This window comes from Phlebotomus argentipes, unplaced genomic scaffold (genome assembly GCF_947086385.1).
Source record: "Phlebotomus argentipes unplaced genomic scaffold, Phlebotomus argentipes genome assembly scaffold_4, whole genome shotgun sequence".
Taxonomy (NCBI): Eukaryota; Metazoa; Arthropoda; class Insecta; order Diptera; family Psychodidae; genus Phlebotomus; species Phlebotomus argentipes.
In genome coordinates, this window is record NW_026776174.1 from 7,092,876 (window position 1) to 7,117,944 (window position 25,069).

General features: G+C 39.7%; 1 protein-coding gene across 3 annotated transcripts; it reads right to left on the reverse strand.

Annotated features, from left to right (window-relative positions):
• Positions 1 to 554: 554 nt before the first annotated feature.
• On the reverse strand, positions 555 to 24,266 carry LOC132257734 (protein PALS1). 3 transcript variants are annotated; one of them, XM_059754758.1, is made up of 15 exons: positions 24,143 to 24,266; positions 23,830 to 24,009; positions 23,684 to 23,741; positions 15,153 to 15,283; positions 13,148 to 13,660; positions 12,943 to 13,079; positions 8,025 to 8,149; positions 7,360 to 7,454; positions 6,033 to 6,227; positions 3,702 to 3,882; positions 2,127 to 3,252; positions 1,872 to 2,068; positions 1,673 to 1,804; positions 1,425 to 1,606; positions 555 to 1,351 (listed from the first exon to the last, which is right to left on the reverse strand). In XM_059754758.1, exons 1-15 carry the CDS (start codon positions 24,194 to 24,196, stop codon positions 1,172 to 1,174), a joined length of 3,486 nt encoding a protein of 1,161 aa, XP_059610741.1. In that variant the 5' UTR covers positions 24,197 to 24,266; the 3' UTR covers positions 555 to 1,171. The 3 variants fall into 3 exon arrangements, with proteins under 3 accessions (XP_059610741.1, XP_059610742.1, XP_059610743.1); XM_059754759.1 differs by lacking the exons at positions 23,684 to 23,741; positions 23,830 to 24,009; positions 24,143 to 24,266 and adding an exon at positions 20,343 to 20,671; XM_059754760.1 differs by lacking the exons at positions 12,943 to 13,079; positions 13,148 to 13,660; positions 15,153 to 15,283; ... (1 more) ...; positions 23,830 to 24,009; positions 24,143 to 24,266 and adding an exon at positions 9,835 to 10,301.
• Between the last annotated feature and the right edge of the window lie 803 nt (positions 24,267 to 25,069).

Here is a 25,069-nt window from a genome sequence, read left to right on the forward strand (position 1 = left end):
TACATCTTCTCTATTTTCTCTTCAAAATCTTAATCATCACTCGTTTAAAATGGAAATATTCACATTCAAAAATATAACACGTGACATTCACCAAGAAAATTATATGAATGCTGTTCCTATTTTTCACACCTTTCAACATTCTTTTTCTTTTCTTTTTTTTTGTATGGAATCATCTAAATACAATCTTTAATATACGCTATTTAAATTTATATTCCTCAGTCTGAATTAAGAATATTTTCTTTATGAATATTAGAAAAAAGAAAAATTCTCCCATGTTCGTGTTGAGAAAAAACTCACTATAATATTCCGCTATGTATTTAGTTTTTAAAACTTCTAAAACACACCTAATGTTGAGACTTCTATGTCAAATATTTTCTGTCTCTGACAATTTCATCTTATTATGTTTTTTTTTCTTTAGTTTTCATGCTCTATTCTTAGTGAGTTTATAATGGGAAATTGCTTGCTGTTATTCAAAAATTCACTACCACGAATTCTCTACTATTTGCTCTCTTTTTTCCACACTATTCAGTTTAATTTTTTTATTTTTTTCTTCATCTTCTTCTTCTTATTATCATTGAATTTGAGCAACGAGAAAAGTAATAAAAAGTCTATTTTTATGTTTTACTTATTCACTTGGGAAAAGTATAAAATTCCATCAAGAAAATAACGACAAATATTCACTATTTTTACCATATTTTATGAAACTTCTTCTCCAACTTCTTCTCTTCCTTTCTGTCATAAGAAATATTGAATATTAATGTTCACCTTTTTTTATTTAAACACTTTTAAAATTTTCTTTTAGAAAAAAATATTTAGAACATTTTATGTTTATCTTTCTCATCATGCACAATCAATTTACTTCTCTACACTTCGCTTTCTTTTTCCTATCGCTGTCATTTTTCTGCCTAAAAAAATTCCACAAAGTCAATTACTACAGTGTCCTTTTCCTCCTTGCACATCTTGTCTTGCTACTTCTCCCTGCCGCTCAGCACTCCTTCATGCTCCTCCACTGACGTCTCTAATCATACACAGCGCGACAATCGGCAGGATCGGCAGAGATTCTGTGCTGTGGCAATCCTGCTTCGTGTCGCGCTCATCCTCTATTTCTGCTCCGTCAAACAGACAGCGTCACCGTGACCTTCTCCACTCGCATCCTCTTGCTCCTCCGGGATCAGTTGTGCAGCCACGACGCCGGCACCCACTGAGGCTCGCGCTCCAGCGAATTGATCTCCGTGAGGAGCTGATGATAGGCCCTTTCCGTCTCGTTGTTGATGATGATCATGTCGAATAAGTGACCCCATCGCGCTTCCATGTCTCTCGCCGTGGCGATAATCTCCTTCAGTTCCTCCTCCTGCACAGACAACACCGATATATAGCCACACACCATCGGCAAAAGCTGCCCTTCCGGACGGAAATACACTCACCTTGAATGGCTCTCCATTCCTAATTTTCTTCTGACGCAACTTCTCTAAGCTCGGCGGTGCCACCAGAACGACGTATGGCTTCAAATCCGACGCCCTGAGCAGTTTTAGACTCTGTGGATGGAGATTCAGCACGCAAATCTTCCCACTTCCCACCACAGCTCGTATGGCTTCAAGAGATGTCCCTGGAAATCGCACACACAATTAGTTCGCACACGCCCTCGTGGCACAGAAAAACATCCTCCACTCACCATAATACGCCTTCTCGTACTCTCCATGCTCCACGAACTTCCTCGCCAGGATGTCAGCTTCAAACTGTGCCCGCGAAATGAAGTGGTAATCCTGTCCGGGAACTTCACCATCTCGTCGAGGTCGTGAGGTATCTGTGGAGCAGAGATTCAGGCATTATTCTCAACCTGTCAGAGCCAAACACTCTGCAAGGAAACTCACGTGGAACTGCAGCGGCAAATCGATCGGAATCCGCCATGAGTCGCTGTCGAAGTTCGTGTCGTCCAATATTGGGCGGTCCGATGAGGACAATTGGCCTCTTGTGAGACGCTCGCGGATAGTATAAAGCAACTTCTTCATACGTGAGTATTTCCTCAGGGTCTGGCTCGTCGTGTGTCGTCGTTGCGTAGAGAGGATATCTGCGAAATACAGCACAAGATTAGAAAATAAAACATAAAAATAATATATTTGACTTACCCAGCTTCGCTGCTGGCTTTCTTTTTCTTCTTCCTCCCTTTCCTGGCACACAGCAGAGTCGCGCCCTTTGTCTGCTCCTTGTTCCTCCCACGTTGTCCCGCCTCGCCGGCAATTGCCAGCTTCATCGATTCCCGCTGGTGCTGGAATGACTGACTGGGAATGAGACCAGCCAGAGTCTGATCCTCCTCACCCTCGCGATACGCTTGCCACCAGTTGGGATCATCCCGCGAGATCACGTGCAGGACATCGCCCTTCTGGAAGCTGATGCCCAACTCGCGGCACGGAATGTACAGATCGTCCTCGGGATCGTAGTCAAAGTGGGACCTCACGTGGAGCACAGGCGGATCCCTGCCGCCGCCGCCCGGCGGAGGACTCCCGGCGGGCACGATGAGGAAGGTGAGGGTGCCCGTCATGGCGCCGAGGAGAGCGCACACGTCATTCACACTCTTCCCGCGCATCTCGATGCCATTCACATCGAGAATCTCGTCGCCCTCGTGCAGCAAGCCCGACTTCTCCGCCGCCCCGCCGCGCACAATTCTCCCAATCACCACGGCCTCGCCCTCATTGCGAATGGTGGCGCCCAGAGGCTCAGAAGACTTCTCAATCCGAATGATCCGTATGTGATCCTGCGTCCCGTCTCGCAGACTCCCCACGGGCGTGGCAATGGGTTCGCGCTGCTTCATGGTCAAGTTGTTGTTCACGGCATTGGCCGACAGCGGTGGCACAACAGGTGGCTTCACGGGCACCGGTGTTGACACCGGTGTCGCCAGGAGTGACGACGTGCAGCTCCTGTCCGTTGTCGTGGCGACGCGGTCGTGCGCCTGAAACAGTCCCTCCATCTCGTACGACGACAGAATGCCACACAGCTCAATGGCAGCCGGCGAATTTGACTGCGCCAGCGATTCCATGCAATCCTTGGCCAAGGACTGCACATTGCTCGTGACGGGATTTGCCACGCGCGGCCGTCGGCGCTGCAGGACTGCGGTTCGTGTGGCCAGAGAGCGCGCCACACCAGGACCCAGCAGAAGGCTCTGCGCCGCCGTCACTCTGCCCGCCAGCGATGCCAATCCGTACTTGTTCAGGTGACTCTGCAGGCGCTGCAGGGCACTCACCAGCTCGCCGTAGCCTGAAATTGAATGGGAAACCCAATTAAAATGATGCACCGCAGATTGGCAATATTTTTCAATTCTGCAAATTAATAGTCCATTTAGCAAAAGCATTAACATTCTGTGTGCTTCCTTGAAAAATTATTCTACTGGAATTACGTTTCCGTGAAATTGCCTCGACCTTACCACTCTTCATTCTCTTCCTCTCTCTCTCTTCCTGCTCTACAATTGTACTGATTTTTCCATTCCAGCAGGAAAAAGCTTCAACATTGGTCAACAAAACCCATCAACGCTTTTGTTGCTGCGTATTGTTAATACAAAGCATATAATTCTCAATAGAGAAGAGTTGGCAAAAAAAATGTACAAGCGGAAATTGAGATGAATTAATAAACGGAAGCGACGTTTCACAGTCAACAATTCTGCCCAATCGAAATTTTCTGTAGCACAGCAAAGTGATCTGATTTCTTACCTATGATTCTCTCCACCTCCTCATCCTCCAGATAGGCTTCATTCTCCACGCCAATGGGATTAATGACCATCGGTCCATCCTGGAGCGCTTGGAGCTTCCGTGAGCCCCGCAAACTCGCCCGCAGGAATTCATTCTGCTGCGCTATCCTTTCCTCCTCCTCGCGACGTCGCCTGAGTTGCTCCTGCAAAAAGACACGCGGTGGATGTTAGAGAAAATTGCCACTTTTCTTCAGCATTTCATCAATTTGCCTGATAGTGATTTTGCCGATGGAAAGATTCATACATTTTCCCACACTTTCACACACTTTACTATCGAAATCCAATTTGCAAGACACCTTAATCTAAACCCACTCGATTTACACTCGCATTCCTAATTTATCCGTGGCATGAAAAAGCAATCGCACACACACTTTCGTTTCTTATCAGTGCGAGTTTCACTGGTAAAATGAGAAATATTTTTGCCATGAGCAAATTACAACCACATTCGAAGACAGTGGAGCTAAAGTGACTTCTATAGAGACTCGCCGTTGGGTGGCCAAGACTGAAAATTCCCTGAGAATTATTGCTAATTTTATTTTACATGATGTCACACTGAGAGAAGCACTTAAAATCCGATATTTTCCAGTAAAACTCAAACACTACAACTCCTCAACATTATTGGTAATTTCACTCTTTCCGCAATTTTTGCATGCAGACTTTTAACGTGGTTAGAAAGGTGACATAATCACATCAGAATTCACTTGAAGACGTCCGACTGTGGGCATATTTTACGCGTTTAACATTAAAGCTCAATGTCGAATGAAATTGAGAAAGTTTAAACGCCTCAAATACATCCTAATCCACTTCTTCACTGTGCACCTCACTGCCTTTTCAGCTTCCACTCCTTTTCACCACCACCACTCGCCCCCTGAGCACAGCGAGGAGGAAAAGGGCTCTCAATGGAAAACCTCTTTTCAGTGCGACACCCAGTCAGTGAAGAGATACGTGAAAAATCTCACTGCCGCCTCAATACCATTTCAGATGCTAATAAACGTGCGGTGTGAATTGATTTCCAACAAAAACTGATTGTTGTGCGACCACACATGAATTTTCATTTTACTTCTTGGTGTTTTGTGAGCACACCACTTTGCTCTGGCCACATAAAATGTTTCCCCTCTTTGCTGCTCTTCCACTGTATGTGTTCACATGACTTTTCTTTCATACAATCGAAAAATATAATATAATTTTATCGTTCGCCAGCAGAATATTATTATGTACAACTGGAAAGGAAGCTCAAAGTGTGTGTTCACACTGCAAAATTCTATTACACCTGATCAGGAGGTGCAATTGGCAGAACTAGAATCTAATTGAATTCACCAATTTTCGAATAAATTTCAATTTTATGAAATTTCAATTGAATCTCTTAAAATTGTCTAACATTTTATCTGCATATTCATCCACATTAAATTGCGTAACTTTTCACAAAAGCTATTAGTAAATATAGAACTCGCTAAATTGACGTAATATAAAGTTTGGCAAATGAAATTCATTTGGAGCATCTTAGCAGCACTTTTCGCCACATGACTCTGAAAAGTTCTCTTTCCTTTTTATGAGGATTCTTCTCCCTGATACACTTGGCACTTAATCGTCATTGCAGGTGCACATATTAAAATGAAAACAGAAACTTTTAAGCACGAGATAAAAGATAAATAGTAAAATTGCTCTTCGCGGATATTTGAGCTGAGAATGAAATAAAGAAACTTCACCAACAGTTCAGATCAATGTTTGAAGCAATGCTATAGCATTAAAAACATAATTAAATTACTACTTTTTTCCCTCTGATATCTCTTCACATGTCGTATTGATAGATTTATTTTTATGCCATGTTATGTATTCACTTCTCATTCACTCATTACTCACTCTTTTTCCAAACCCATTTATATACTTTGCCTGCTTTTTTCATTCACCCTCTCTCGAAAAAAAATACACCTGAGCGATTTTATGCATTTTGCCCATCGCACTCATAAGCACTCAACTTGGTAAATAAATACTGACCATTTCACTTGCAGAGCATAAAAAAAATACAACACAACAATATTCTTTCACTTCCTCTCGACAGGAAGCAATCGTGAAATAATAATAAATATACAGTGCGCCAGAGTGAATTGAAACTTCAAACTTTCATGAATGAACTTACATATATGAAACAAGTGATTTTCCTGCCCTATTCACAATAAACACACTCACACGGTGAGAAGCAGAGAGTTTAGTTCTATTTTTCCTCAGGGGGAATCCAGAGAATTGAATTCCACTGAGAGAAAATAGTGGAAATTTCATAGAGTGTATTATCTACCTGGAATTTCTTAATGCTATCCAATTGCTCGGGTGTTGGTTCGACAATTTGTGCTATTTGACCCGGCGTCTGCTGCTGCAGTGTTATCTTGCGATCGGGCACTTGCGGAGCCGGCGCCCGATTCACCAGGCGGCCGTCCTTCTCGATTCTCAGATGATCACGAGGCGGTGGAATAGGTTTGGCCGATCCATTCAACTGTGTGTGGAATACAAGAGAGAAGGGTAACAGAGGGTGTGTGAGGGGAGCCTTCGCGGGATGCCCCGACGCGTGGTTCCGCAAGTACAAATTATTGCAATAGAGAGTTACTTTGCACCTATCATAGCTGAGTGCACCTTTCATCTTCATATTCATTGACTCATTTCGCTCATTTCTCGTGATTTTTTCTCTGTTTTGCTTTTCAAAACTTATAATTCAGCGAAACATGAATAACCAAAAAATGTGTGTGTGAAAATGAATATGAAGGGAGCGGGGGTTAGTGTGTGAAGCTGGAGAGAAATAATACTACAAATTAATAAAAATCTCTACACATTTTGATTCGAATGAAAGCAAAATTTCACAGGAGAAGCAACAAATCAGCAATTACTACACGTGCAATGAAATCAACAGCTAATTTGTGGATCTATAAGTTAATTGGTATGTTTTCTAACTAAATCCAGTTCGGAAGAATATAGCGTCGTCCGAGGGCGATGAATGATGTTAGTTTTGGTGAGTGAAAAGGATGAAGAAGAAGAGAGAACCAGTGAGGACCAATTAGCCAGAGGAAATGAATAGAAAATGAGTGATGATGGAGATGAAAATCTACCTCGTTATTTCTCGTCGAAGGCACCTGTGGCTGTGGCATTTGCTTATCCCCCTGCCCCTTTAGCTGTGCGGTATCTTTGTGCTTAGCCACCTCCTTGACAATTTGTGGCTTTGGCGGCGGATACCGTGGCGGTGCCTTAATAATCTCCACAAAACTGTCTGGGACATCCACGGGCAACTCTCTGTGCGGCCCCAAATCATACTCCGGCGGCCCCAAATCGCCCGACGACGAGCTCCTTGTGCTGAGTGAGCCTCTCGACTTTGTGCGATAGCTCATCGAGTCGAATCCAATGGATTCGCACGTGGAGCTCAGCGAGGAAGGACTCTTGCTCGAGCTCTTCTTCACCGTGTCTTGCGATGTTGTGTCGTCAATGGACGGTGAGCCCTTCTGGTGATGATGATTGATGCTATTGAGAGGCTCCAGCTCCAAGGAGACTCCGCCACAGCCATTCGACTGGTGGCTGGACGATTTGGTGCCACCCGAGGACACTTGAGTCTGTGGCATCGCCATATTCCCATGATTTACCTGAATCGGTGGACGAGGTGGCGGATATCGCGGTGGTGTCTTATTACGAGCGATAAATGAATCCGGAACATCCACGGCCATCTCCCTATGTGGACCTGAAAGTCAACAAGACAGAGAAGACATCCATTAGATAGGCCAAGAAAAGAAGAAGATGTGACACAATTTTAAATAAAATATTTTCCTTTCCCACACCCCAAAAAAAGCATATCATCTCATATATTGAAGGAATGTGTTTCGCTTCAAGCCTTCAAGTGGCATTCATCCATCGAGCAATTTAGCACTGTGCTCTGAGTATATGGACATAACGAGGAGAAAATACGAAAAATGAAAACAGCACAGAATGAAAAGGGAGAAGAAAAAAGTTTCTCAATTCGTCTCATCTTGTGAAAAATACTTCACATATTTTCAAGTGCCTCTTTCTCCTTTCCCACTCAGGCGCCTTCTTCCCTCTTACATGTCTCTCAAATACACGACACTGTAATTACCCAGAGGGATGGTTTAAAAGACGATGTTTTACACTATATGCAACATCTCTCGAGTATGGCCGAAGGTACTTTCCCGCCCCAAGGAACTTAAATACACTTTTCCACCCTTTCATCACTATCTCTGCCCCCTCCAAACACAGTCTACAGAGGCCCAAAGGATGACACTTTTCAATTTCTCACCATTATCCTGATTTACAGACAGCATCGTTAACATTTCCAAGTCACAAGGTTGCTGGTGGTGATGATCTTTCATAGAGTCCTCGCCGCCCACAACAACAATACTGGATCCGGATCGGCGTCTTGGCCTGCGAATGAGGACAAGAAAAAAGATGAGTGATTTATTTCAAATGTAATAATGGCGACAAGAAAAAAAAGACACACTCAGACAGAGAGAGAGAGAGTTGAAAACAATAATGTCGACAAAATGAAAAAGGGGTTCAGTTCGAATATATTTTCGCGAACATCACAATTCTTCCAGTCACACTCCTTAGTTTCATGCCTGCCAACGCTCCATCATCATCACACTATTTTGAGGGCGTTTATTTGCACACTCGCATCTTCTCCCACTCTTTTCTCTCTTTCTCTCTCTGTGTAATGTATTCTTATCCGACTGCTCAAAACAGATCTTGGCAGAATGGTAATGTTTTTTCATAAAAGCCTAAGCCTGGCTATAAAGGCAATTGTGCCTTTAAAAGCTCAAGAATAGGAGACAATAGTTTTTCACATTTTCCGCAATCGGGTGTACAAGATTTTTTAATATTTTCCTCTCTTCCTTCATCTTCTCCTTCGTCCATAGCTCTTTCTGAATCGTCTTGCATAAATACTGTTTCTTTTTTTCTCAGTAAACACACTCGAAGAAAGGCAAAAAAGATCTTTCAATATCCATAGAAATGAGATTATAAGAGAAAAGGACAAAGAAGAGATACAGAAAGAAAAGGGGAATAAAACAACACTAAACTCCTGAAAACCAAGGAGACAGAAAGCAAAACAGAGCTTATTGAAATACAGTTTTAGGATTTCTGCATGTTCTATGAAATAATATGCTTTTTGATAAAAATACATCCATGAAGAAAAAGTAAATAAGCTGAGAGTGAAAGAGAATTTTACTAAATGCCACCAAGTATTGTGCAATTTATATGGAATGGAAAATATGAAGAATTTTTTCATGATAAAAATGAGTGTTCATGGAGAGAATTTACACTGGATGAGATCTCCAATTTCAGACAGAATGTGAACGTTTAAATGCAATCGCATTTATGCTTGTGCTTGAAAGTCGAAAGTTCCTCATATTCTTATATTTATGTATTAACAAATTGCGTATTTGGCATTGCGAATTGTACGAAATATTTGCGTAAAAGTACAAAACAATAACGCAGAATGCAAACTACAAAATTCTAAGTTTGAGAGGTGTTAAGAAATTTTACGCTCCAGACCATGAGTCATAAAAGAAACTGGTTTTACATTACAAACTATATGATTTCTTTGCACTAGAATTCCACGATCGTCACATTTTATGCCACTTCTTGCAAGATGAAATCGTCAACATCGAGCCGAGAGAACACCATTAAAATTACTCAGTCCCCTTTTTCTTTACCAATTTCTTCTGTGCTCATTTTCGAGTCCTTCATGCACAGAAAACTATTCGCAAACACACCTCTTTTCATACATCATCATATATTCACGTTTTCACCACTCGCCTCTCTTTTATTATTATATATTTCTCTGTGCTCTTTCGTCTGGCAACTGTCACGCCAGTCCCTTTTTTCTCCACTTTATCCACCCTTCTTGGTCTCCACCCAGAGAGAAATCCGCGAAATCGCTAAGATGACAGCAAAATCAGAGGGAAAACATTGTCAAGTTATGTAGTTCAGCAGCAAAATCAATCTTATTCTCCGATAACAGTGTCGCAGTTTGATAACACTTTTTTTCCACTGATAAATCTGTTTGTTTTGTCTCGAAATGTGAAAAGTGGGAGTATTTTCTTAATTACCGTTTCATCATAAATTCATCCTCAATCCACTGTCGCCATCGAATACCAATAATCCCATGCTTGTGTTGATTCCAATTCTCCGTGATGTATTTCATGTTTGGGGCTCTGTGCACAGGAATTTCACAACACAGTCTTCACAAGGGGGAGAGAAAAAAAAACACACACACGACACAAGTTGATCGCTCACAGGAAATGTGTTTAGAAAATTCCCATCGTATTAGTCAAAGGCCGAAGAAAGTCTGTCAATTGACTGATGGAAAAAAAGAAGAAAGCAAGTACGAAGAAGCACTATTTCACTTTTCGCCATGCAAGAGGGGCGTCGGTGCCTTCACCTGCAATTTACTCTTTTTCTCCCTTTCCGCCAACGATTACATGGTTCATTGCACCTGAGAGGAGACTCCTATTGGCACGCCAAGTCGATAATTTTCTCCGTTTGTATTGGGACAGAAGGACTTTAGCAATCACTTGAAGAATTCCAAGAATTGTATTGTTGAACAAAAATACACACACTATAATATAGATTATTTTTTGTATATTCTGTGATATCAACCAAAAGCTCACGCATGCACGACGGCGTGACTTCGAGGACGGCTCTTTGGCGACTGAAGAAATGTAATGTCTTCTCCTTTTTGCCACGGAAGGAATTTTCTATCCACTATCGCCGTGTACACTTTGTTTAGTGTGTTTTCGTTGCCGCATTTGCAAGAAGACACCCCACCATCGTATTTCTCACTTGATACCCACAATACACTCTCAGGCCGTGTGGATGAGCGCAACAGGGAGAGGAATACTCAAGTGAGACGTCCATTCGGCATGGGGAAAAGGGCCCCTTTTTCGACTATAAAACATAATCTTCAAAGGTAAGGCAACACAGAGACCCACATAGGCCAAGAGGGAGTGTCTGTGCCTGAAGACTCATGCACCGTCTTCAATGTCCCCTTGCCTCGCTCGCACTGTGACCGCAGAACAAGACGGGAAAAAGGAAAGACCAAATATGCTTTTTTATGCTGCACGTCAAATGAACACACATTTGTTATTTCACCTCCCAAGGAAAATACCTCAGATAAATTTCTCAGGAAATGACACTCCGCAAAAGTAGGCACAGAAATACCATACATCATGCATTGTCTCGGCCAACGGGGGTGAGACGACAAGAGAGCGAGAGAGCGAAAAAAGTGCTGAAGATGGCCAGAAAAAACTATTCCGGGAAACATCACACGATAAACGATGTACAGAGCTCAGCATATAGAACAATTGATATTGTATTACAATCATAATTCCACTCCATTCCACACATTCTGCATCACATCAAATATTTAGCATCTCGAAAAGGCAAAATATGTAAAATCACTCAATATCCGTTCATCAAGAGTCTCTGAAACGTAAAAAAGATATACACACCCATAATAGAACTATTTTGAAGAAATTTACAATTTAAATCAATCCCGCTTGAATATTCTATTGGTTGATTTTTCTCGCATTCCACACAAAATATCAATAATAATATTTCTCTCTGCTGTTCTTTTTGTTATTTTGCTAATAAAAACCCAGAGAAAACTTGTGTGAATTGTTTTCAACATCATAAGCTAAATGTTTTGAAATGTGAAACATATGAAAATTCCAGGGTATTTAAAGTGCTTATGTCGCAACGTACTAATTGTGAGACCATGAGCTTCAGTTTACATTTCTATAAAGCCACAGAGTTCCGTAGAAAAAAGAGACTTCTAATCGTTTGCCGAGAAGAAGAGCATGTCTAAGGCGTATTGAATGCCACACAGATATTCTTCCATAAGTTATGGGATAAATTCCAATTCTTCGAGATCATTTTTAAGGCCTTCATGCCAAGATAATTCTATTTAATTTTCTATACCCCAAAATATCCTCTCTTTTTTTTCTTTATGAATCGAATGCATTCATAAATCGTCACCACCAATTCTCTCTCGCACGCACACAACAGTATTCACTTTCTACAGAATGCACCTCTCCTCTGTATATGGTTGAGTACCTGGTATGCCTGAGAAATGAATCTCAAACTACCTGTGCAACACCTAAAAATAGCCATGCCTTCACTTGTTCTCTCTCAACAATTTCCACTGCACGCCACATGCTTGAATGAAGTGAATCGAGAGGGGAATGCGGAGAGTCCAGAGGAGAATCATTCATTTATGTAGTGGTACAAGTGGTGTCAGTGGTGCAGAACGAGGATGAGAAATTTTTTGACGACCATAAACATTGTAAGAGGAGAATCAAAGCCTCTATATTCTGATGGATATACAGAAGAAGAAAAAAACACACAATCGTGGAACATAACCATCGAGGCACTTTGCGCCCTTCCCAAACGAATCTCACTTGGAATATTAAGTGATATTGTGATGCTAAAAGGAGGATATTTGAACAGGACGTTTGTACAAGAATTGCTTGAAATTGACATTAATCTCATGAGTGAAGATTCATTTGAAAATCCACCTCTGTAACTCTATCACATTAATTATGATGTGTTACATTGTAAGAGATGTCTTGACATGACCCTGGAGATATTTTGGTTTTTATTTCCCTGCTTCAAGTTAAACTCATCATTGCTTGACAGAGAGTTTCCAGAAGAGGTTCAAATTGTGGGAATATACGCTAAAATATCACGTATTGTGTACAATAGTTGGAATTCTTTGTGAAAATCACTCACGAATTTCATAAAAACTCATCAATGAGAATTATAGTTTTATAGGTAAAGGCTTTAAAATCCGACAATCTGATTCATTTTTACAGCCTCATTTAAAGATTCCTGCAGAAAAGGAAACTAAACGCTGATTTAGGAGAAAAGTAGGTGAAATTAAATGTAATTCCAAGGTAAAACTAACCTTCGTGAGCGAGAAATAATTTGATATCAGATATTCCTCGTTCTAAAAACCTGAGATTCGTGAATTCAAATGAGAGAAATTATAGAAAGATCGATATAAACACGGCCACACTGAATATGTTGTGGCAATAAAATATCAACTTTAAGCACACACACGCACTCTCTCGAGCATTCCCAAATATAGTCTCTCTTGCATGAAATTAGGGGGAAAAAATCCTAAAGAAGCAAATAAAATCTGGGCTCTGTGAACTTACCGACTATCGAGACGAAGACTTTGATCGCCAAGAAGTACCTCTGTGCCACCAATTAATGGCAGCTCTCCCTTTGATATGCTAGTGGTCTCGAGGAACTCGTTTAGCGGCTCAGAATCTCCCTCCGAAAGTGTGCCTAGCTGTAAAATTTGCAACGAGGCGGAATTAGCAATAGAATTGGCAATATTGTCTCACATGGCGGACTCACCTCACGCCTTGGTCCGTAGCCGTTGGCTAGAATTTCACTAGTACTACTTCCATAATAATTATTAAAGGTTGTGTTTCCAGCACCACAATTATTGCTATTATTGTTATTAAGTGTTATATTAGGATTATTATTTATGAATTGTTGATTGTTCGTTGAAGTCGTCACTTGTTGCTGCTGCTGCACATTACTTGTCAATGCTGATGGCGGCTGAACACCAATCTGGCTGCTCGTGTGATTCGCTGGATGATGATTAATTTGCGCAGTGGTTTCAATGGAAATGCCACCACCTCCACACGTCACCTTTCCGCCAATCGATGGTTGATTATTGTTCAATGGTGGCGGTTGATTTGGCAATATGTTGTTGGTCCCAGTTATGCAATTGGCAACGGTTGTCACTGTCGTCGTTGTGGTGCCAGTCACGTGATTGCCAGTGAATGAAGTCACATAAATGGGAGATGCCTCCTTCAAGAAGCTCAAATCATGCGCCACGGCTCCCTTTGTCTGCTGATTTAGCTGCACGAGAAGAGGTGAATTAATTGACATCACCTACTCAAGTGTTAATTGATTGAATATAATCGCTGAAACTACGACGATATTCTCACCATTGTAGTTTCAACAGCGATTCCTCAACTATTCACAGATTTTATAAATTCACATGAAAATCAAGGTTGATCAAATCAAGCCCTAAACAGCGCAAAAAGGTTATTGGCCGTTACCAGAAGTTGGAGAAAATTCAAAGTAAATTTTAAGAAACTACTGCAGGATTTTTAAGATGTTGATGTGTCATGTTGACGCCAAGTTCAAGAAAGTAATTCAAGAGCGACAGCATCTCATATTCTCAAAACTCAATATGCACAGGGTCAAGATAATCGCACAAAAAGCATTTGCCACACATTCCCAAGAAGTATCAACTTACAGAAAACTCGTTTCCCGATTGTATTGGTTTGCTTGCCATTATTGCACTTTTATGATTACTTAACAAATAATGTCTAAGAAAAATCCACCGTCAGGTCACGCCCATCCACCCATTATTCTGAGTTAACATTTCTGTCGGAATTTTCTTCTAAAGAATTTCGTCATTTCCCCTCCTCACGCTTAAATCCTCTCTCTCTTCTCTTACTCTCTTTGGAGATTGTTTGTCGCCGAAATCTTCCCTCAATATATATTCAAATAAAGGCAAATTCTCTCAAATTACCTGAGGTGTGAAGAATCACTTTGAGTTTTGTTATTCAAATTTCTGTTTCTTTCCTTGCAATAATCACCAATTAAATTCACAATGAAAGAAATTGTCCTGCATCGAATAATCCAATTATATTTCCATCTTGAATTTTAATACAGCGAATTATAGTGTACTTTAGTTACTTGCAAATGCAATAGATAGAAATAATTCTTATTAAAAGAAAAACCATGACATGACAATAATTATAAGGTTAAAATGGATTTAAATGCACTGTCATATTCCTATTAGATTACGAAACAGTACAGGAAATCCCTGCTTTTAAGCTACCAGTTACAAAACCACAGAAGAATTATAATAGTTACCAATACTTTGTGTACTCTTAAACGATGAAAAAAAAGACAAGTAAAATCGGTAAAATTGAAGTCATTTAGAGTCTGATTCACATGATTTTTGAGTAATCATTTTTCTGAAGAAATATCTAAAGAGTAAATCACATAAACACCCATTTTTCACATTAAAATCTCTTTATGTATTTGCGCAAACAATCTCTCTCTCTCGCTTTGCCACGGAGTAAGAGTGATGGAAAAATACGGAGAGATTTCAGGGCAGCACAATGTTTCAAATGATGGTTAAGAGAGCGAAAACTTCATATTCATAAAAATTTCATATGCAACTTTATCCATCAATAACATTCTTTGGCGCCGAAAAACTTTACTCACATCAAACGGAATTCACATTAATTGATACTTGATTTCAATCGATTTATCTGTACACAATTCGTGATGAAATATCAATGACACTCATGCACACTTCTTAGCCACTCACCTTAATTGATAGCTGTGACATGTCAACAGGAGTGATCCTCTTGAGGGCTGACAATCGCTGCAGACGCTCCCTGGCCTGTTGTTCCACAGCAATGACGAAGGCATCTTGAACGGCATTGCCAAGTTCACCGGCTGGAAGGAGGCGAAGAAAGCCATTATTCACAAATCACCCAGGAAAATTCCAACCCAACCGCGGTTGAATTGTGGAGAAAAATATGTAGTTTTGGCAGAATTTCCAGAGTTACAACAGAAATGTCCTTCTCAAAAGGACTCGCAGAAAAACAAACTAAATTGCTCAAAATGCTTCACTAAAAAAGGAAGAAGAAAAAATTACATCACGATATCTTGAGGAAACAGCATTTCAATTAGCGGTTCTCCAGACTGTTGTGCTCTTATTTGAAGCATTTCATTCACACACCTATCAGCTTAGCATCATTTCTCCATCGTAGAGAAAAGTCCAAGAACACTCTTCTCGCCAGATATGAGAAGTGCATTGACCCACCGTGCGCTCCATTTCAGCCATCACTTGGAGAACACGGGCAAATAGAGATGCAAAAGTGCTGAGAAACACACTTTCAGACACCCTCTTTCACATCTGCGATCGTATTGATGATTATAGAGAAGCCACGACATAATATTCATTCGAAGGCACACAAAAAAAACTCCTTCTGTGCATTATGTTTTGTTCTCTAAATTCTTTCCGGATGAAACTATGGAACTGGAAAAAAGCGCATCTCAGCTGTTTTGCTGTTATATTGCAGAATTTACTTTATTAAAGTGGACGATAAATAGATGAAAACCCTCGAAATATAATATAAAAGATATAAAATCATATCCAGCTGTTCTAAAATGAGTCATTTCCACCTGAGAATAATATAAGACGCTACTAAACAATCTACTATTCATCATAAATTGAAGATTACAGCGAATATTTGCACAGATTGCATTTATGGTGAATAAATCGTTTTTTCCACAAGCTTTTCGGTTTGGTCATTATGCAATTTCTCATGGGAAATGCATTTATATGGAAAATGTCTTCTATTTATACACATTATTATACAACATCTACATATAACACATGTCTTAAAAAACTGGCACGCACTTTTTAACCCATATAAATTGCTTCCTCAAAAAGCTCAACTCATCCGAATTGACGGCATTTTGTGTGTAAAATCTATGATACGTAAAACAAATAAACAATAAATGCATTAATATCACCACAGTATGTGTGTATGAGAAAAGTAATCAGGAAGAGGAGAATTAATTGTTTTCGTTTCATCAGTGCAAAAGTTTATGCAGCAAAACAGAGGAATTTGTCAACAACTCCGGCAAAGCATGTGCAAAAACACTCGCACAACATTTCTGCATTGCTCGGGTTAACAGCAATGTTTTCAATTTATTTTGTATATTGAACAATCTCAAAAATGTTGTGAGATTCGATTTTCACGGACGGAAGGAAACAATTTTGAACGCTTCGCCCTTTTTCCGATATCGCGTGACCTTCCCCAGAAAAATATTGACTTCAACCAAAACACAGCCTTGATTTTCCGGTAAACCACAAAGTGTTGTGAATTCTTGACTAATCACATTGACGATAATAACCAAAAGCGGCACACAAAATTATTGGCACTGGTGTGAATTTCAATACGAGAGTGTAAGAAAGAGTAAAAGAAATTAGTGGAATTATTCCGTGTAAATGCTTTCAATTACTAATAAAGTGATTTCAAGGCAATCTTTCACTAACTGTTCTCTTCTATTATATTGTGTCTTCTTTTGAGCATCTCTTTACAATAATATTCATTATGCTATGTGATCTGGAAATTTACAATTTCCTGTTATTTTTTCCCACATATCAAAGTGATCTTCAACATTATTACCCATTGTGGAACTCGTGTCTCTCCCCTTTGAGACATTTCAACACCGCACATGAATCGCAGAAAAATTGCAAGACAGGCAAAAAGACATGCATTAATAATTGATAGATTTTCAAATTTATCATCATCCCACTGCCGTTTTCCATCTGCCTATTTTACTTTACAGCCACGTTTTCAATCGTAGCATCATAAATCTTTTGCATCAATGTGTTGGTACATGATTAACATGTGAAATTGTATTCTATTGTCTGATTATAATTGCACCATTATGTACATTTTTTTGCATATTGAGAATCAAGTTTTTTCCAATCCTAATAACCCTATATATATACCTGATACTCATACACCATGATCTTGTATTTCAGCAAGAAAGTAACCCACGAAACACTTCTCTTCTCTTCTCCTCTTCCTTCCTTCCTTCCTCGGCGCAAAGTGAACATTATGTTTAATTTTTGTGGACTCTTTCTCTGACAATGCATAAAAAAAAGTTCCGTCCGATCTTTCACTCACATTTTGTGGATCAAAAACACATTTCTCATTAGGTTTGGCGAAAATAGCAAAAAAAAATTACCCGCATTGGATGACAAAATCTCTTGGAATTTCCCCTCCTTCTTCACTGTCACACAGTGTTAAACGTTTTCTCCCTCATAAAGTGAATTATATGACGAAAAAGAGGAGGGAAGAGAGAAAAAAAAAGTTTATTGAGAGGAAAAATGGGTTTGTTTTAATTAAATGTAGCGTATTTTCTCTTTTTTTCACTCTTCTCGTCTGATAAATTGAAATTGGATCATGTCACAATATTTACTATTAGTCACCACCAAGGGGAAGATATTGTGGTCAGAAGTGGTGTACAACTCATAAGAAATATTTTGGAAGTGGAAGTGTTGCAGTAGCTTAATTGTGATGCTTTCAAAAGTCACTTTCAAAAGGAACAAATGCAATAATTGGAGAAAAAGAATTGTTTTTTGCACCTTTCTAGGTTATGTTATGAATTTAAGACAAACTTTGTCACTCAATAACCTCAAAAATCACTAAAAAATGATGAAATCTGTTGAAGATCACAAGATTCTCAATGTTAAACCTGGTTAATTATGCAAAGACTGATCATAATCTCCAAAACATTATTTCGGGATACAAAATTGTCTATTTTTATAGCTGTTTGATTGATTCTCTATTCTAAAATATAAAATTTCAACTCATTTTCGATTAATAACAGATTCATATTTCCCAATGTTGCTTTTAAAAGCTTGTCGTCTGAAGGTGATTTTTAGGTTATGTTCCAAAGTGCAAATAAAAGATTGATTGGAATTTGAATCACATCAAATTGTCCACTAAAAACTTCAATTTATTTTTGAAATACTGTTTCTCTGTAAGTTTTCAAGGCAAAAAACATAAAATCGCGTCTTTTTAAGCCAAAGACCCCTTAATTTGGCGGTTAAAAAAATCTATGAAGTTCAGGAAAACGCATATTTTTAGTGCTGCTGCAGTTCTGGAAGTGTCTGTGATTCTGCACAGAAATTGTGGAAGTGTCAGGAAGTGGTGTACAGATTTTAGCCGTATTATCTCCCCCTCGGTCATCACAATAGTTTGTTCACTTAACTATTTTGTGCACATTTAACTGGCGCTCCTGCGTTCAAAGTTCCTCTCAAAAATCATTGGAATCAGGAAATACGAAGAGTGAAAGAAAACTTTAATCATCATATTATGCAAGCATTAGATTAAATAGCTAAAGAAAAATGGAGTGTCACAATAATTCCCCACATTAGCAGGCAATGACTTTTACCTCGCAAGACTTATGCGGGATGTTCTTTTAGCCGCTAAACTCTTCAATCCTTGTCTTCTGCCGTTATTTTATACTGGGTCAAATTCACGTTTAGAAGCTGAAATTCTTGTTGCATATTTGATTGGTTTTTTTTTCGACACAAATTCTAGGCAAATTTCAGTTAATCACATAAATTATATTTCTAATTATTGTTTCCACATTATTTCCAATACACTCAACCAACAATAATCACGACAGAGACTAGGTCACTTTTAGTTATTTTCACTTTGTGAAAACAACACTCTTTTCGCATCGGTTTGTATCATTTATACTTTAAAATTTTTCCATCTCCAATTTGCTCTATATCAGTCAGTGTTGTAGCATTTTTTTAATACACAGAGGAGAGAAAGAGCGCAAAAAAGGTGGAATAAAAACATAGTGGAGTAAAATCAGTTTGATCTCTCGTGTTTTTTATTCATTCTTCTCTCATTCACATAAATTTCAACCTATTTTGCCATCAAGCAAGAAGAATTGTCAAGTGTATTGCGGAAATGACGATGAATAAAACTGTTTGAAATAATAAACTTCAAATGAGTATTTCCCTCCACTTTCAATGCATTCATTCATTACAATCATCGAAAATTACAGAGGCACACCTCGCATTTGTGCGAATCACAGAACAAGTGTCAATAGAATTCTAGAAGAGTATTTATCATAACTTCATGTTTTACACGTTCAAAGTCATCTGAAGCTTAAAGTTTTGGATTTGTCAATATTCACTGTCAAATTTGTGGGATTGTAAAATACCTTGAGAGTTAAACTCCTTGGAATTTGATCCATAAATAAATATTGATCCATAAATTACCGAAAAAATGCTCTAAATGTATTCCAATTCTTCCAGATTCATTGATTACCTACATCGAATATTCATAGTCTTTAGATTTGTCACGCGCAACCAGTTAATGACTCAGGTGAACTATTGGGCACGTTTTGTAATTTAGAATGGGTTGCATTTCAGCCAAATTGTTTCATTTTCACATTCTGTGTGGACAAGGCGCAATAATCATTTCTCAAATGGTAATTTGCTGGATCAGCGAGAAGAAAAAAGTATTGAGCACACCTTTCCAATCATTTGCCACGGAAAAATCACGTCTTTTTTAACTCATTCTCATCCAAACTGGGAGAATCAAGCAACTCTATATATTGTTGGAAGAAAAGAGTCACATTGAATCGGATTTTGAGTCTTTTTCCACACAACTTTTCAACACAAAATATACCTCACAACATCACAAGACTTCTCAACATTGGCAAGAGAGCACAGAATCCATTTTGATTCCACGTATGAGGTTTTTTCTCGTCGTATTTTATATACTGCCTCTTCGTGTTGTCTTATTTGTAAAAACCTGAAAGGAAGAGTATCTCTCTCTGTCTCGAGAAGGCGATGTCTCATTGGAATGTAAGTTGAGAAGGTAGAGAGATGTAGTATGGTGATGGATTCAAGGGAGTTGAAATCTTTCTGTCAACATCTCGATTTTACCCATTAAACTGCACATACCCTCAGAACTATTTGGCGGAATATCCTATCGTTCCAGTTATCCAATGTGAGGCTTATAATATATCCCTTTGTATCTCTCCTGTGCACTTGTGGAAATTCACTCGAATTTCCACTCACTATTCATTTATTAGCACACTCGCACTGCGCTCTTAATCACATAATCGCACACCGATTCACTGCTGGAAGGGCTTCGTGATGAGTTTGTGAAACTCACGGCAAAAGGTTAATCCAAATCCTCCAACACCACCAATTCAAATGGTCAATTTCTCGAACATCGAATAATCCGTTCCACTGTCCACTCGCTACTAAAGAGCTTCCACAATCATTTTGTAGGCCACTCCAAGTATTTCTGAACTTTTTCTCTTCATCTCACACACACACGGCTAATGGCAGTCTCTCAACTCGCGGTGTGTTGTTAAAATATTTACATACATATATGGAAAAACTTGTTCCACAACTCTTTTATTGTATTTGCCATTTATTAGCAGAGATTCATTGGAAAATTCACAGCTTTTGTATTCACCGCGAAACATTGAAATTGCCCCGGAAGATTCTGCTGCACTGTTTGTATGTAAGATTTTAATGAAAATCTGTGAATTTCATCAAATTTAACTAAAAATGCATTTTCCTATAATTTGCGTGATATTCCAAATGCTTCTTTTTGCCATTAAAGTTATCGACAATGAAATTAAACTAAGTTTTCATACAATATTGGAGGGAAAATAGTTAAAATCAACTGTCTAAAGACTCCATTCAGTTCATTTTTCCCTATAAATCTATTAAAAATAAGAAACTGCACGTAATTCATTTTAAAATACCTGAAATATCATTTCAAACCACAGTTTTAGCAGAAAAATAAGACTGGGAAGGAATAAATAAATCAGTTTGTCAATTTTAAATATTTTCCTCTAAAACTGCATGAAAACTTTATCATAATTTCTTGTCGGTAACTTAAAAGTTAGTGAAATATGACGCTTCCAGTAATTTCTTACAATTTCTCAGTAATATTTACCCCTCAAAAGTGATTCAGAAGGTGCATAATGAAGTGTATTTGGACATGTAATTTTATATGAAATATTAAATTTCAATCTGAACCATATAAAAAGTTTATATTCCAAGTTTACTTGTGGAGAAATCACAACTCCCACAGTTCGAGTGGTGCAAAAGGTTTATCGCGCTTCTCTCTCTCGCTCTCTTCGCAATCAACACAGGTAAGACTGAGGTATTTTGTGTGGAAAAATGAGAGAGGCTGATGTGGTGGCCAACTCTGGCGTGGAAAACACGTACATTTTGCCCATACACAATCAAGTGGAGCTCTCGTCTACATGGAAGAGTCATAAATGAGAAAAATTTCTGACTCCAATACTCTTCCCACTCTACATTTCCACTGTGATTCTCTCAGAATTCACAGCTATTATATTTATACTGGAAATGTAGCTTCACGAAGCATGTTTTTGAGTGGAGAGCTTTTGGGATGACTCAATGTCTAACAATCACCATAATCGAATGTGAAACATTAGCATGCAATCGTTGACGTTGCATTTTTGACCCTCCTCAGTTCACCAGCAATCGCATTTAGTGCCATTCCCTATCGTAAGCTAATGAAGAATCATCACTCCCATAAGCTCGAGCGGGACAGAAGGCTTGTCACGCATTTTATTTTTCAACAATCACATGCTCTTTTAGGTGAGTTCACCTGAGAGATTTCAAGGGGAGTAAACCCATCGACGATGTGTGAGTCCCCATGGTTCTTTCAATGTATTGAAAACGAGCGAAAAAGAACACGACACACCGCTGTATAATCAATTATTAATTGTATACAGTATAATACCGGGTGGTGGAATCAAGAATGTACCTGATACAATTCCTTCCCCTGCTTCTGGCTAAATACAACACTGCCACACACTCTTCATTCGCTCTGCCACGTTCTCCACCGAAGCCACATTACAGCCAAATACCAGACGTTTTGATAAATAAATAAAACATCAGAGAAATTTGTGTCAATTGCAAAATAAAGAAATAAAAAAAGTTAGATTGATTGGATGTAATTTCATCTCTCGCCCTTATTCTCATCGGCTCAATAATGATGTGTATTTTAATATTTGAAAAAAAAACTTTAGTGGCAACTTTCTTATCATTATTTCCCCACGACCTTTCGCATCTTCGATGTGCCTTATTTCACTCCATTGAATTGCCACCTTTCTCCTGGGTTCCAATGTGTAAAACACTTGAATGAACTGATTGAACCGTCGAGAGATCAGCTGTTATATATCTTCACAAGTTTAGTAGACGAATTTCAGCTTTGTTTTTGCATCGGTAGAAAAAATATGTTGTAAAATCTCTATCAACTATGAATCATCGAGACTAGAATGTGTTCACTGGAAAATTATCGTTGTCCTCATATGTAAACACGAAGGGTGTGTTTTATTAAACAATATACAATACAACGCATATGACTCAATATAGAATTTCAACCGATTTCATCAGTTTGTTCTGTATGAAAACCAGCATATAAACTTGCAATATTTTTATCCCACTCAAAGGGACATGAAAGACTCATGATTGATCGCAATATCTGTGTAAAGCTCGACACTCGAGGAGTGTAAAGTGACCCGAAAAAGCCACTAAAATGATGGAAACGAGAATTTATCAAGAACCACATTCCAACGAAGACAGGGATGCCGATATGCAGTGTGAAAATTCAGCGATGTATCGCGATTTCGTGGTGGAAAAGAGAGACAGCGAGCAAGCAGTGAAAGAGCAAAAGATTAACGGGATTTTAGAGATTAGTCTCATCTTTGGGCGCGTGGAACTTAAGGCCTTCTATTGCTTTGATACAGAATCCACTACTGGATCACGCAAGACGATTGCCAAAGGATAGAAATACGGTCACAATGCTTGCGACACACAAAAATTTCTCTTTCTTGCCCCTTTTAAGCACCATCCATTTGCCTTTTTTTTGTACTCTGCGACCCACCCAACATCCCCCAACGCCCTCCTCGCAGCCTCCCCATTCCGTGCATCTCAGCACAGAGTTCGCTGTGTGTGTGTGTGAGTGTGGCACATACAGTGGAAAAACACTAAATTCAACATCAAATATGGGAATTAATTCAGTGGCAATTTCCTCCACAGCTTCCCTTGCTTTTTTGCCAACATGTATGAATAGATAGAGGGGATATCGCCAGCATTAGCTGACTGAGAGGGTGGCAGGGCGGTGGGAAGCGAGGAGGCCTGGTGCGGATGGATAAGTGAGGAGAAAATAAGGAGCGAGATATTGCCAAATCCTCCGGAAATTCAACCAGATTGGGCTGCTCTAAATGCGAGAGAGTAAAATCACTTACCCAGTCGAGAATCACTCCTTCTCTTCACTCGTAACTTTATCATACAAGACTGGATGCACTGCATTTCATAGAAACAAGAGTAAGGATAGTGAGGAAAATTAAATTGGGAGTGAATTTTGGAGATAGAAAGCTGAAATTGCATTTACCTCGTGAATGTGTCGAATGACCTCCGATCGCGGGAGATCCTCCAACTTCCTCTCGTTGATATCCAAAATCTCGTCCGCCACCTCCAGATTGTCCTTGTCGGCGGGCGATCCGTACAATTTGATTTTTCCATCTCGGCCCTCCACCAAGATGATAACGTACCCATTGAGCTCCACCACTTGCTGCAACGACAATTCCCACGCCCAGCACGCATCAGTACGCATTTTTTTTTGTTTTAGGGAAAATCCCAGGGCAACAGAGGCGACATGAAAGGGTGTGAATGGCGAGAAAAATGGGTCCACCATTGGCACTCACCTTTCCCGTCGATGAGGATGACGATGTCGGAACCAGAGCCTGGCGAGGTTGCATTTTCGACGCGATGCTGGAGTCGCAAGGCGATTAAAGCACACCACTCTGCGGGGCGCAAAGGACTAGAGAGACGCCAGACACCACGGCATCCGGGCCGTCAATGATAGGCGCTCACTGATGCTCAGCCGCGGTGGCCATATTTTCGTGAAAATCCCATTCACAGACATTTTTCGTCACATCCTCGCATCACCTGACTATTTTCCTCACTATCTCAACTACCTCGGCGTGTATTATCACCTCAGCACTATTCTACCGACCTCAATCAGTGCCCACGGGACGGTTGTACACCACTTTTCTTCCTCAGCCGCACATGAGAAATGTCCTACTTATCCGCGATATCGAACTCGAGATGTTTGCAGAGAGAAATCAATACTCTCTGGTCCATATACGAGTACTGATACTGGATGCTGGCGAAGGACTTCCAATCCCATTAGGGCGGTTTTCATACACGGCTGCCACCCGCGCATTCCAGTACGCTTTTCCATGCCGAAACACGGGCCATGGATCAAGCTCAAGTGCACCCAAGTGCTGTGCCATCGACAGCCCTGCTTTCCCCAGGAACTTTTCCCCCTTTTTTCCCTTGACTGCCTGACTTGCTGAGCAAATTGCTGACACTGAGAGCGACTGCGCGCTGGAAAATCCCCTCTTCTGTGTGGCGAGAAGTGCCTGAAATTTGAAAGATTGCCCAAAAATCAGAAAGAAAATGTGTGTTTATCTTTCAATAAATACACAACTTAAATATTAATTACTCTCAATCTTTCAATGAATCAATTTGCAATCAACGATGAATGATTAAAAAATAACTTCACCGATTTCTCTGCATAACGAGCTGAGGCAGGAAAACTCTTGCGGGTGGAAAATTTGAGAATTCAC

Excerpts from the sequence above, each read along its gene's own strand:
- LOC132257734 (XM_059754758.1), bottom strand. The coding sequence starts at position 24,196 with ATGCAACCTCGCCAGGCTCTGGTTCCGACATCGTCATCCTCATCGACG. Across the intron at positions 3,253-3,701 it reads GGAGGTGGAGAGAATCATAG|GCTACGGCGAGCTGGTGAGT; the intron begins GTAAGAAATCAG and ends ATTCAATTTCAG. Across the intron at positions 1,805-1,871 it reads ATTTGCCGCTGCAGTTCCAC|ATACCTCACGACCTCGACGA; the intron begins GTGAGTTTCCTT and ends TCTGCTCCACAG.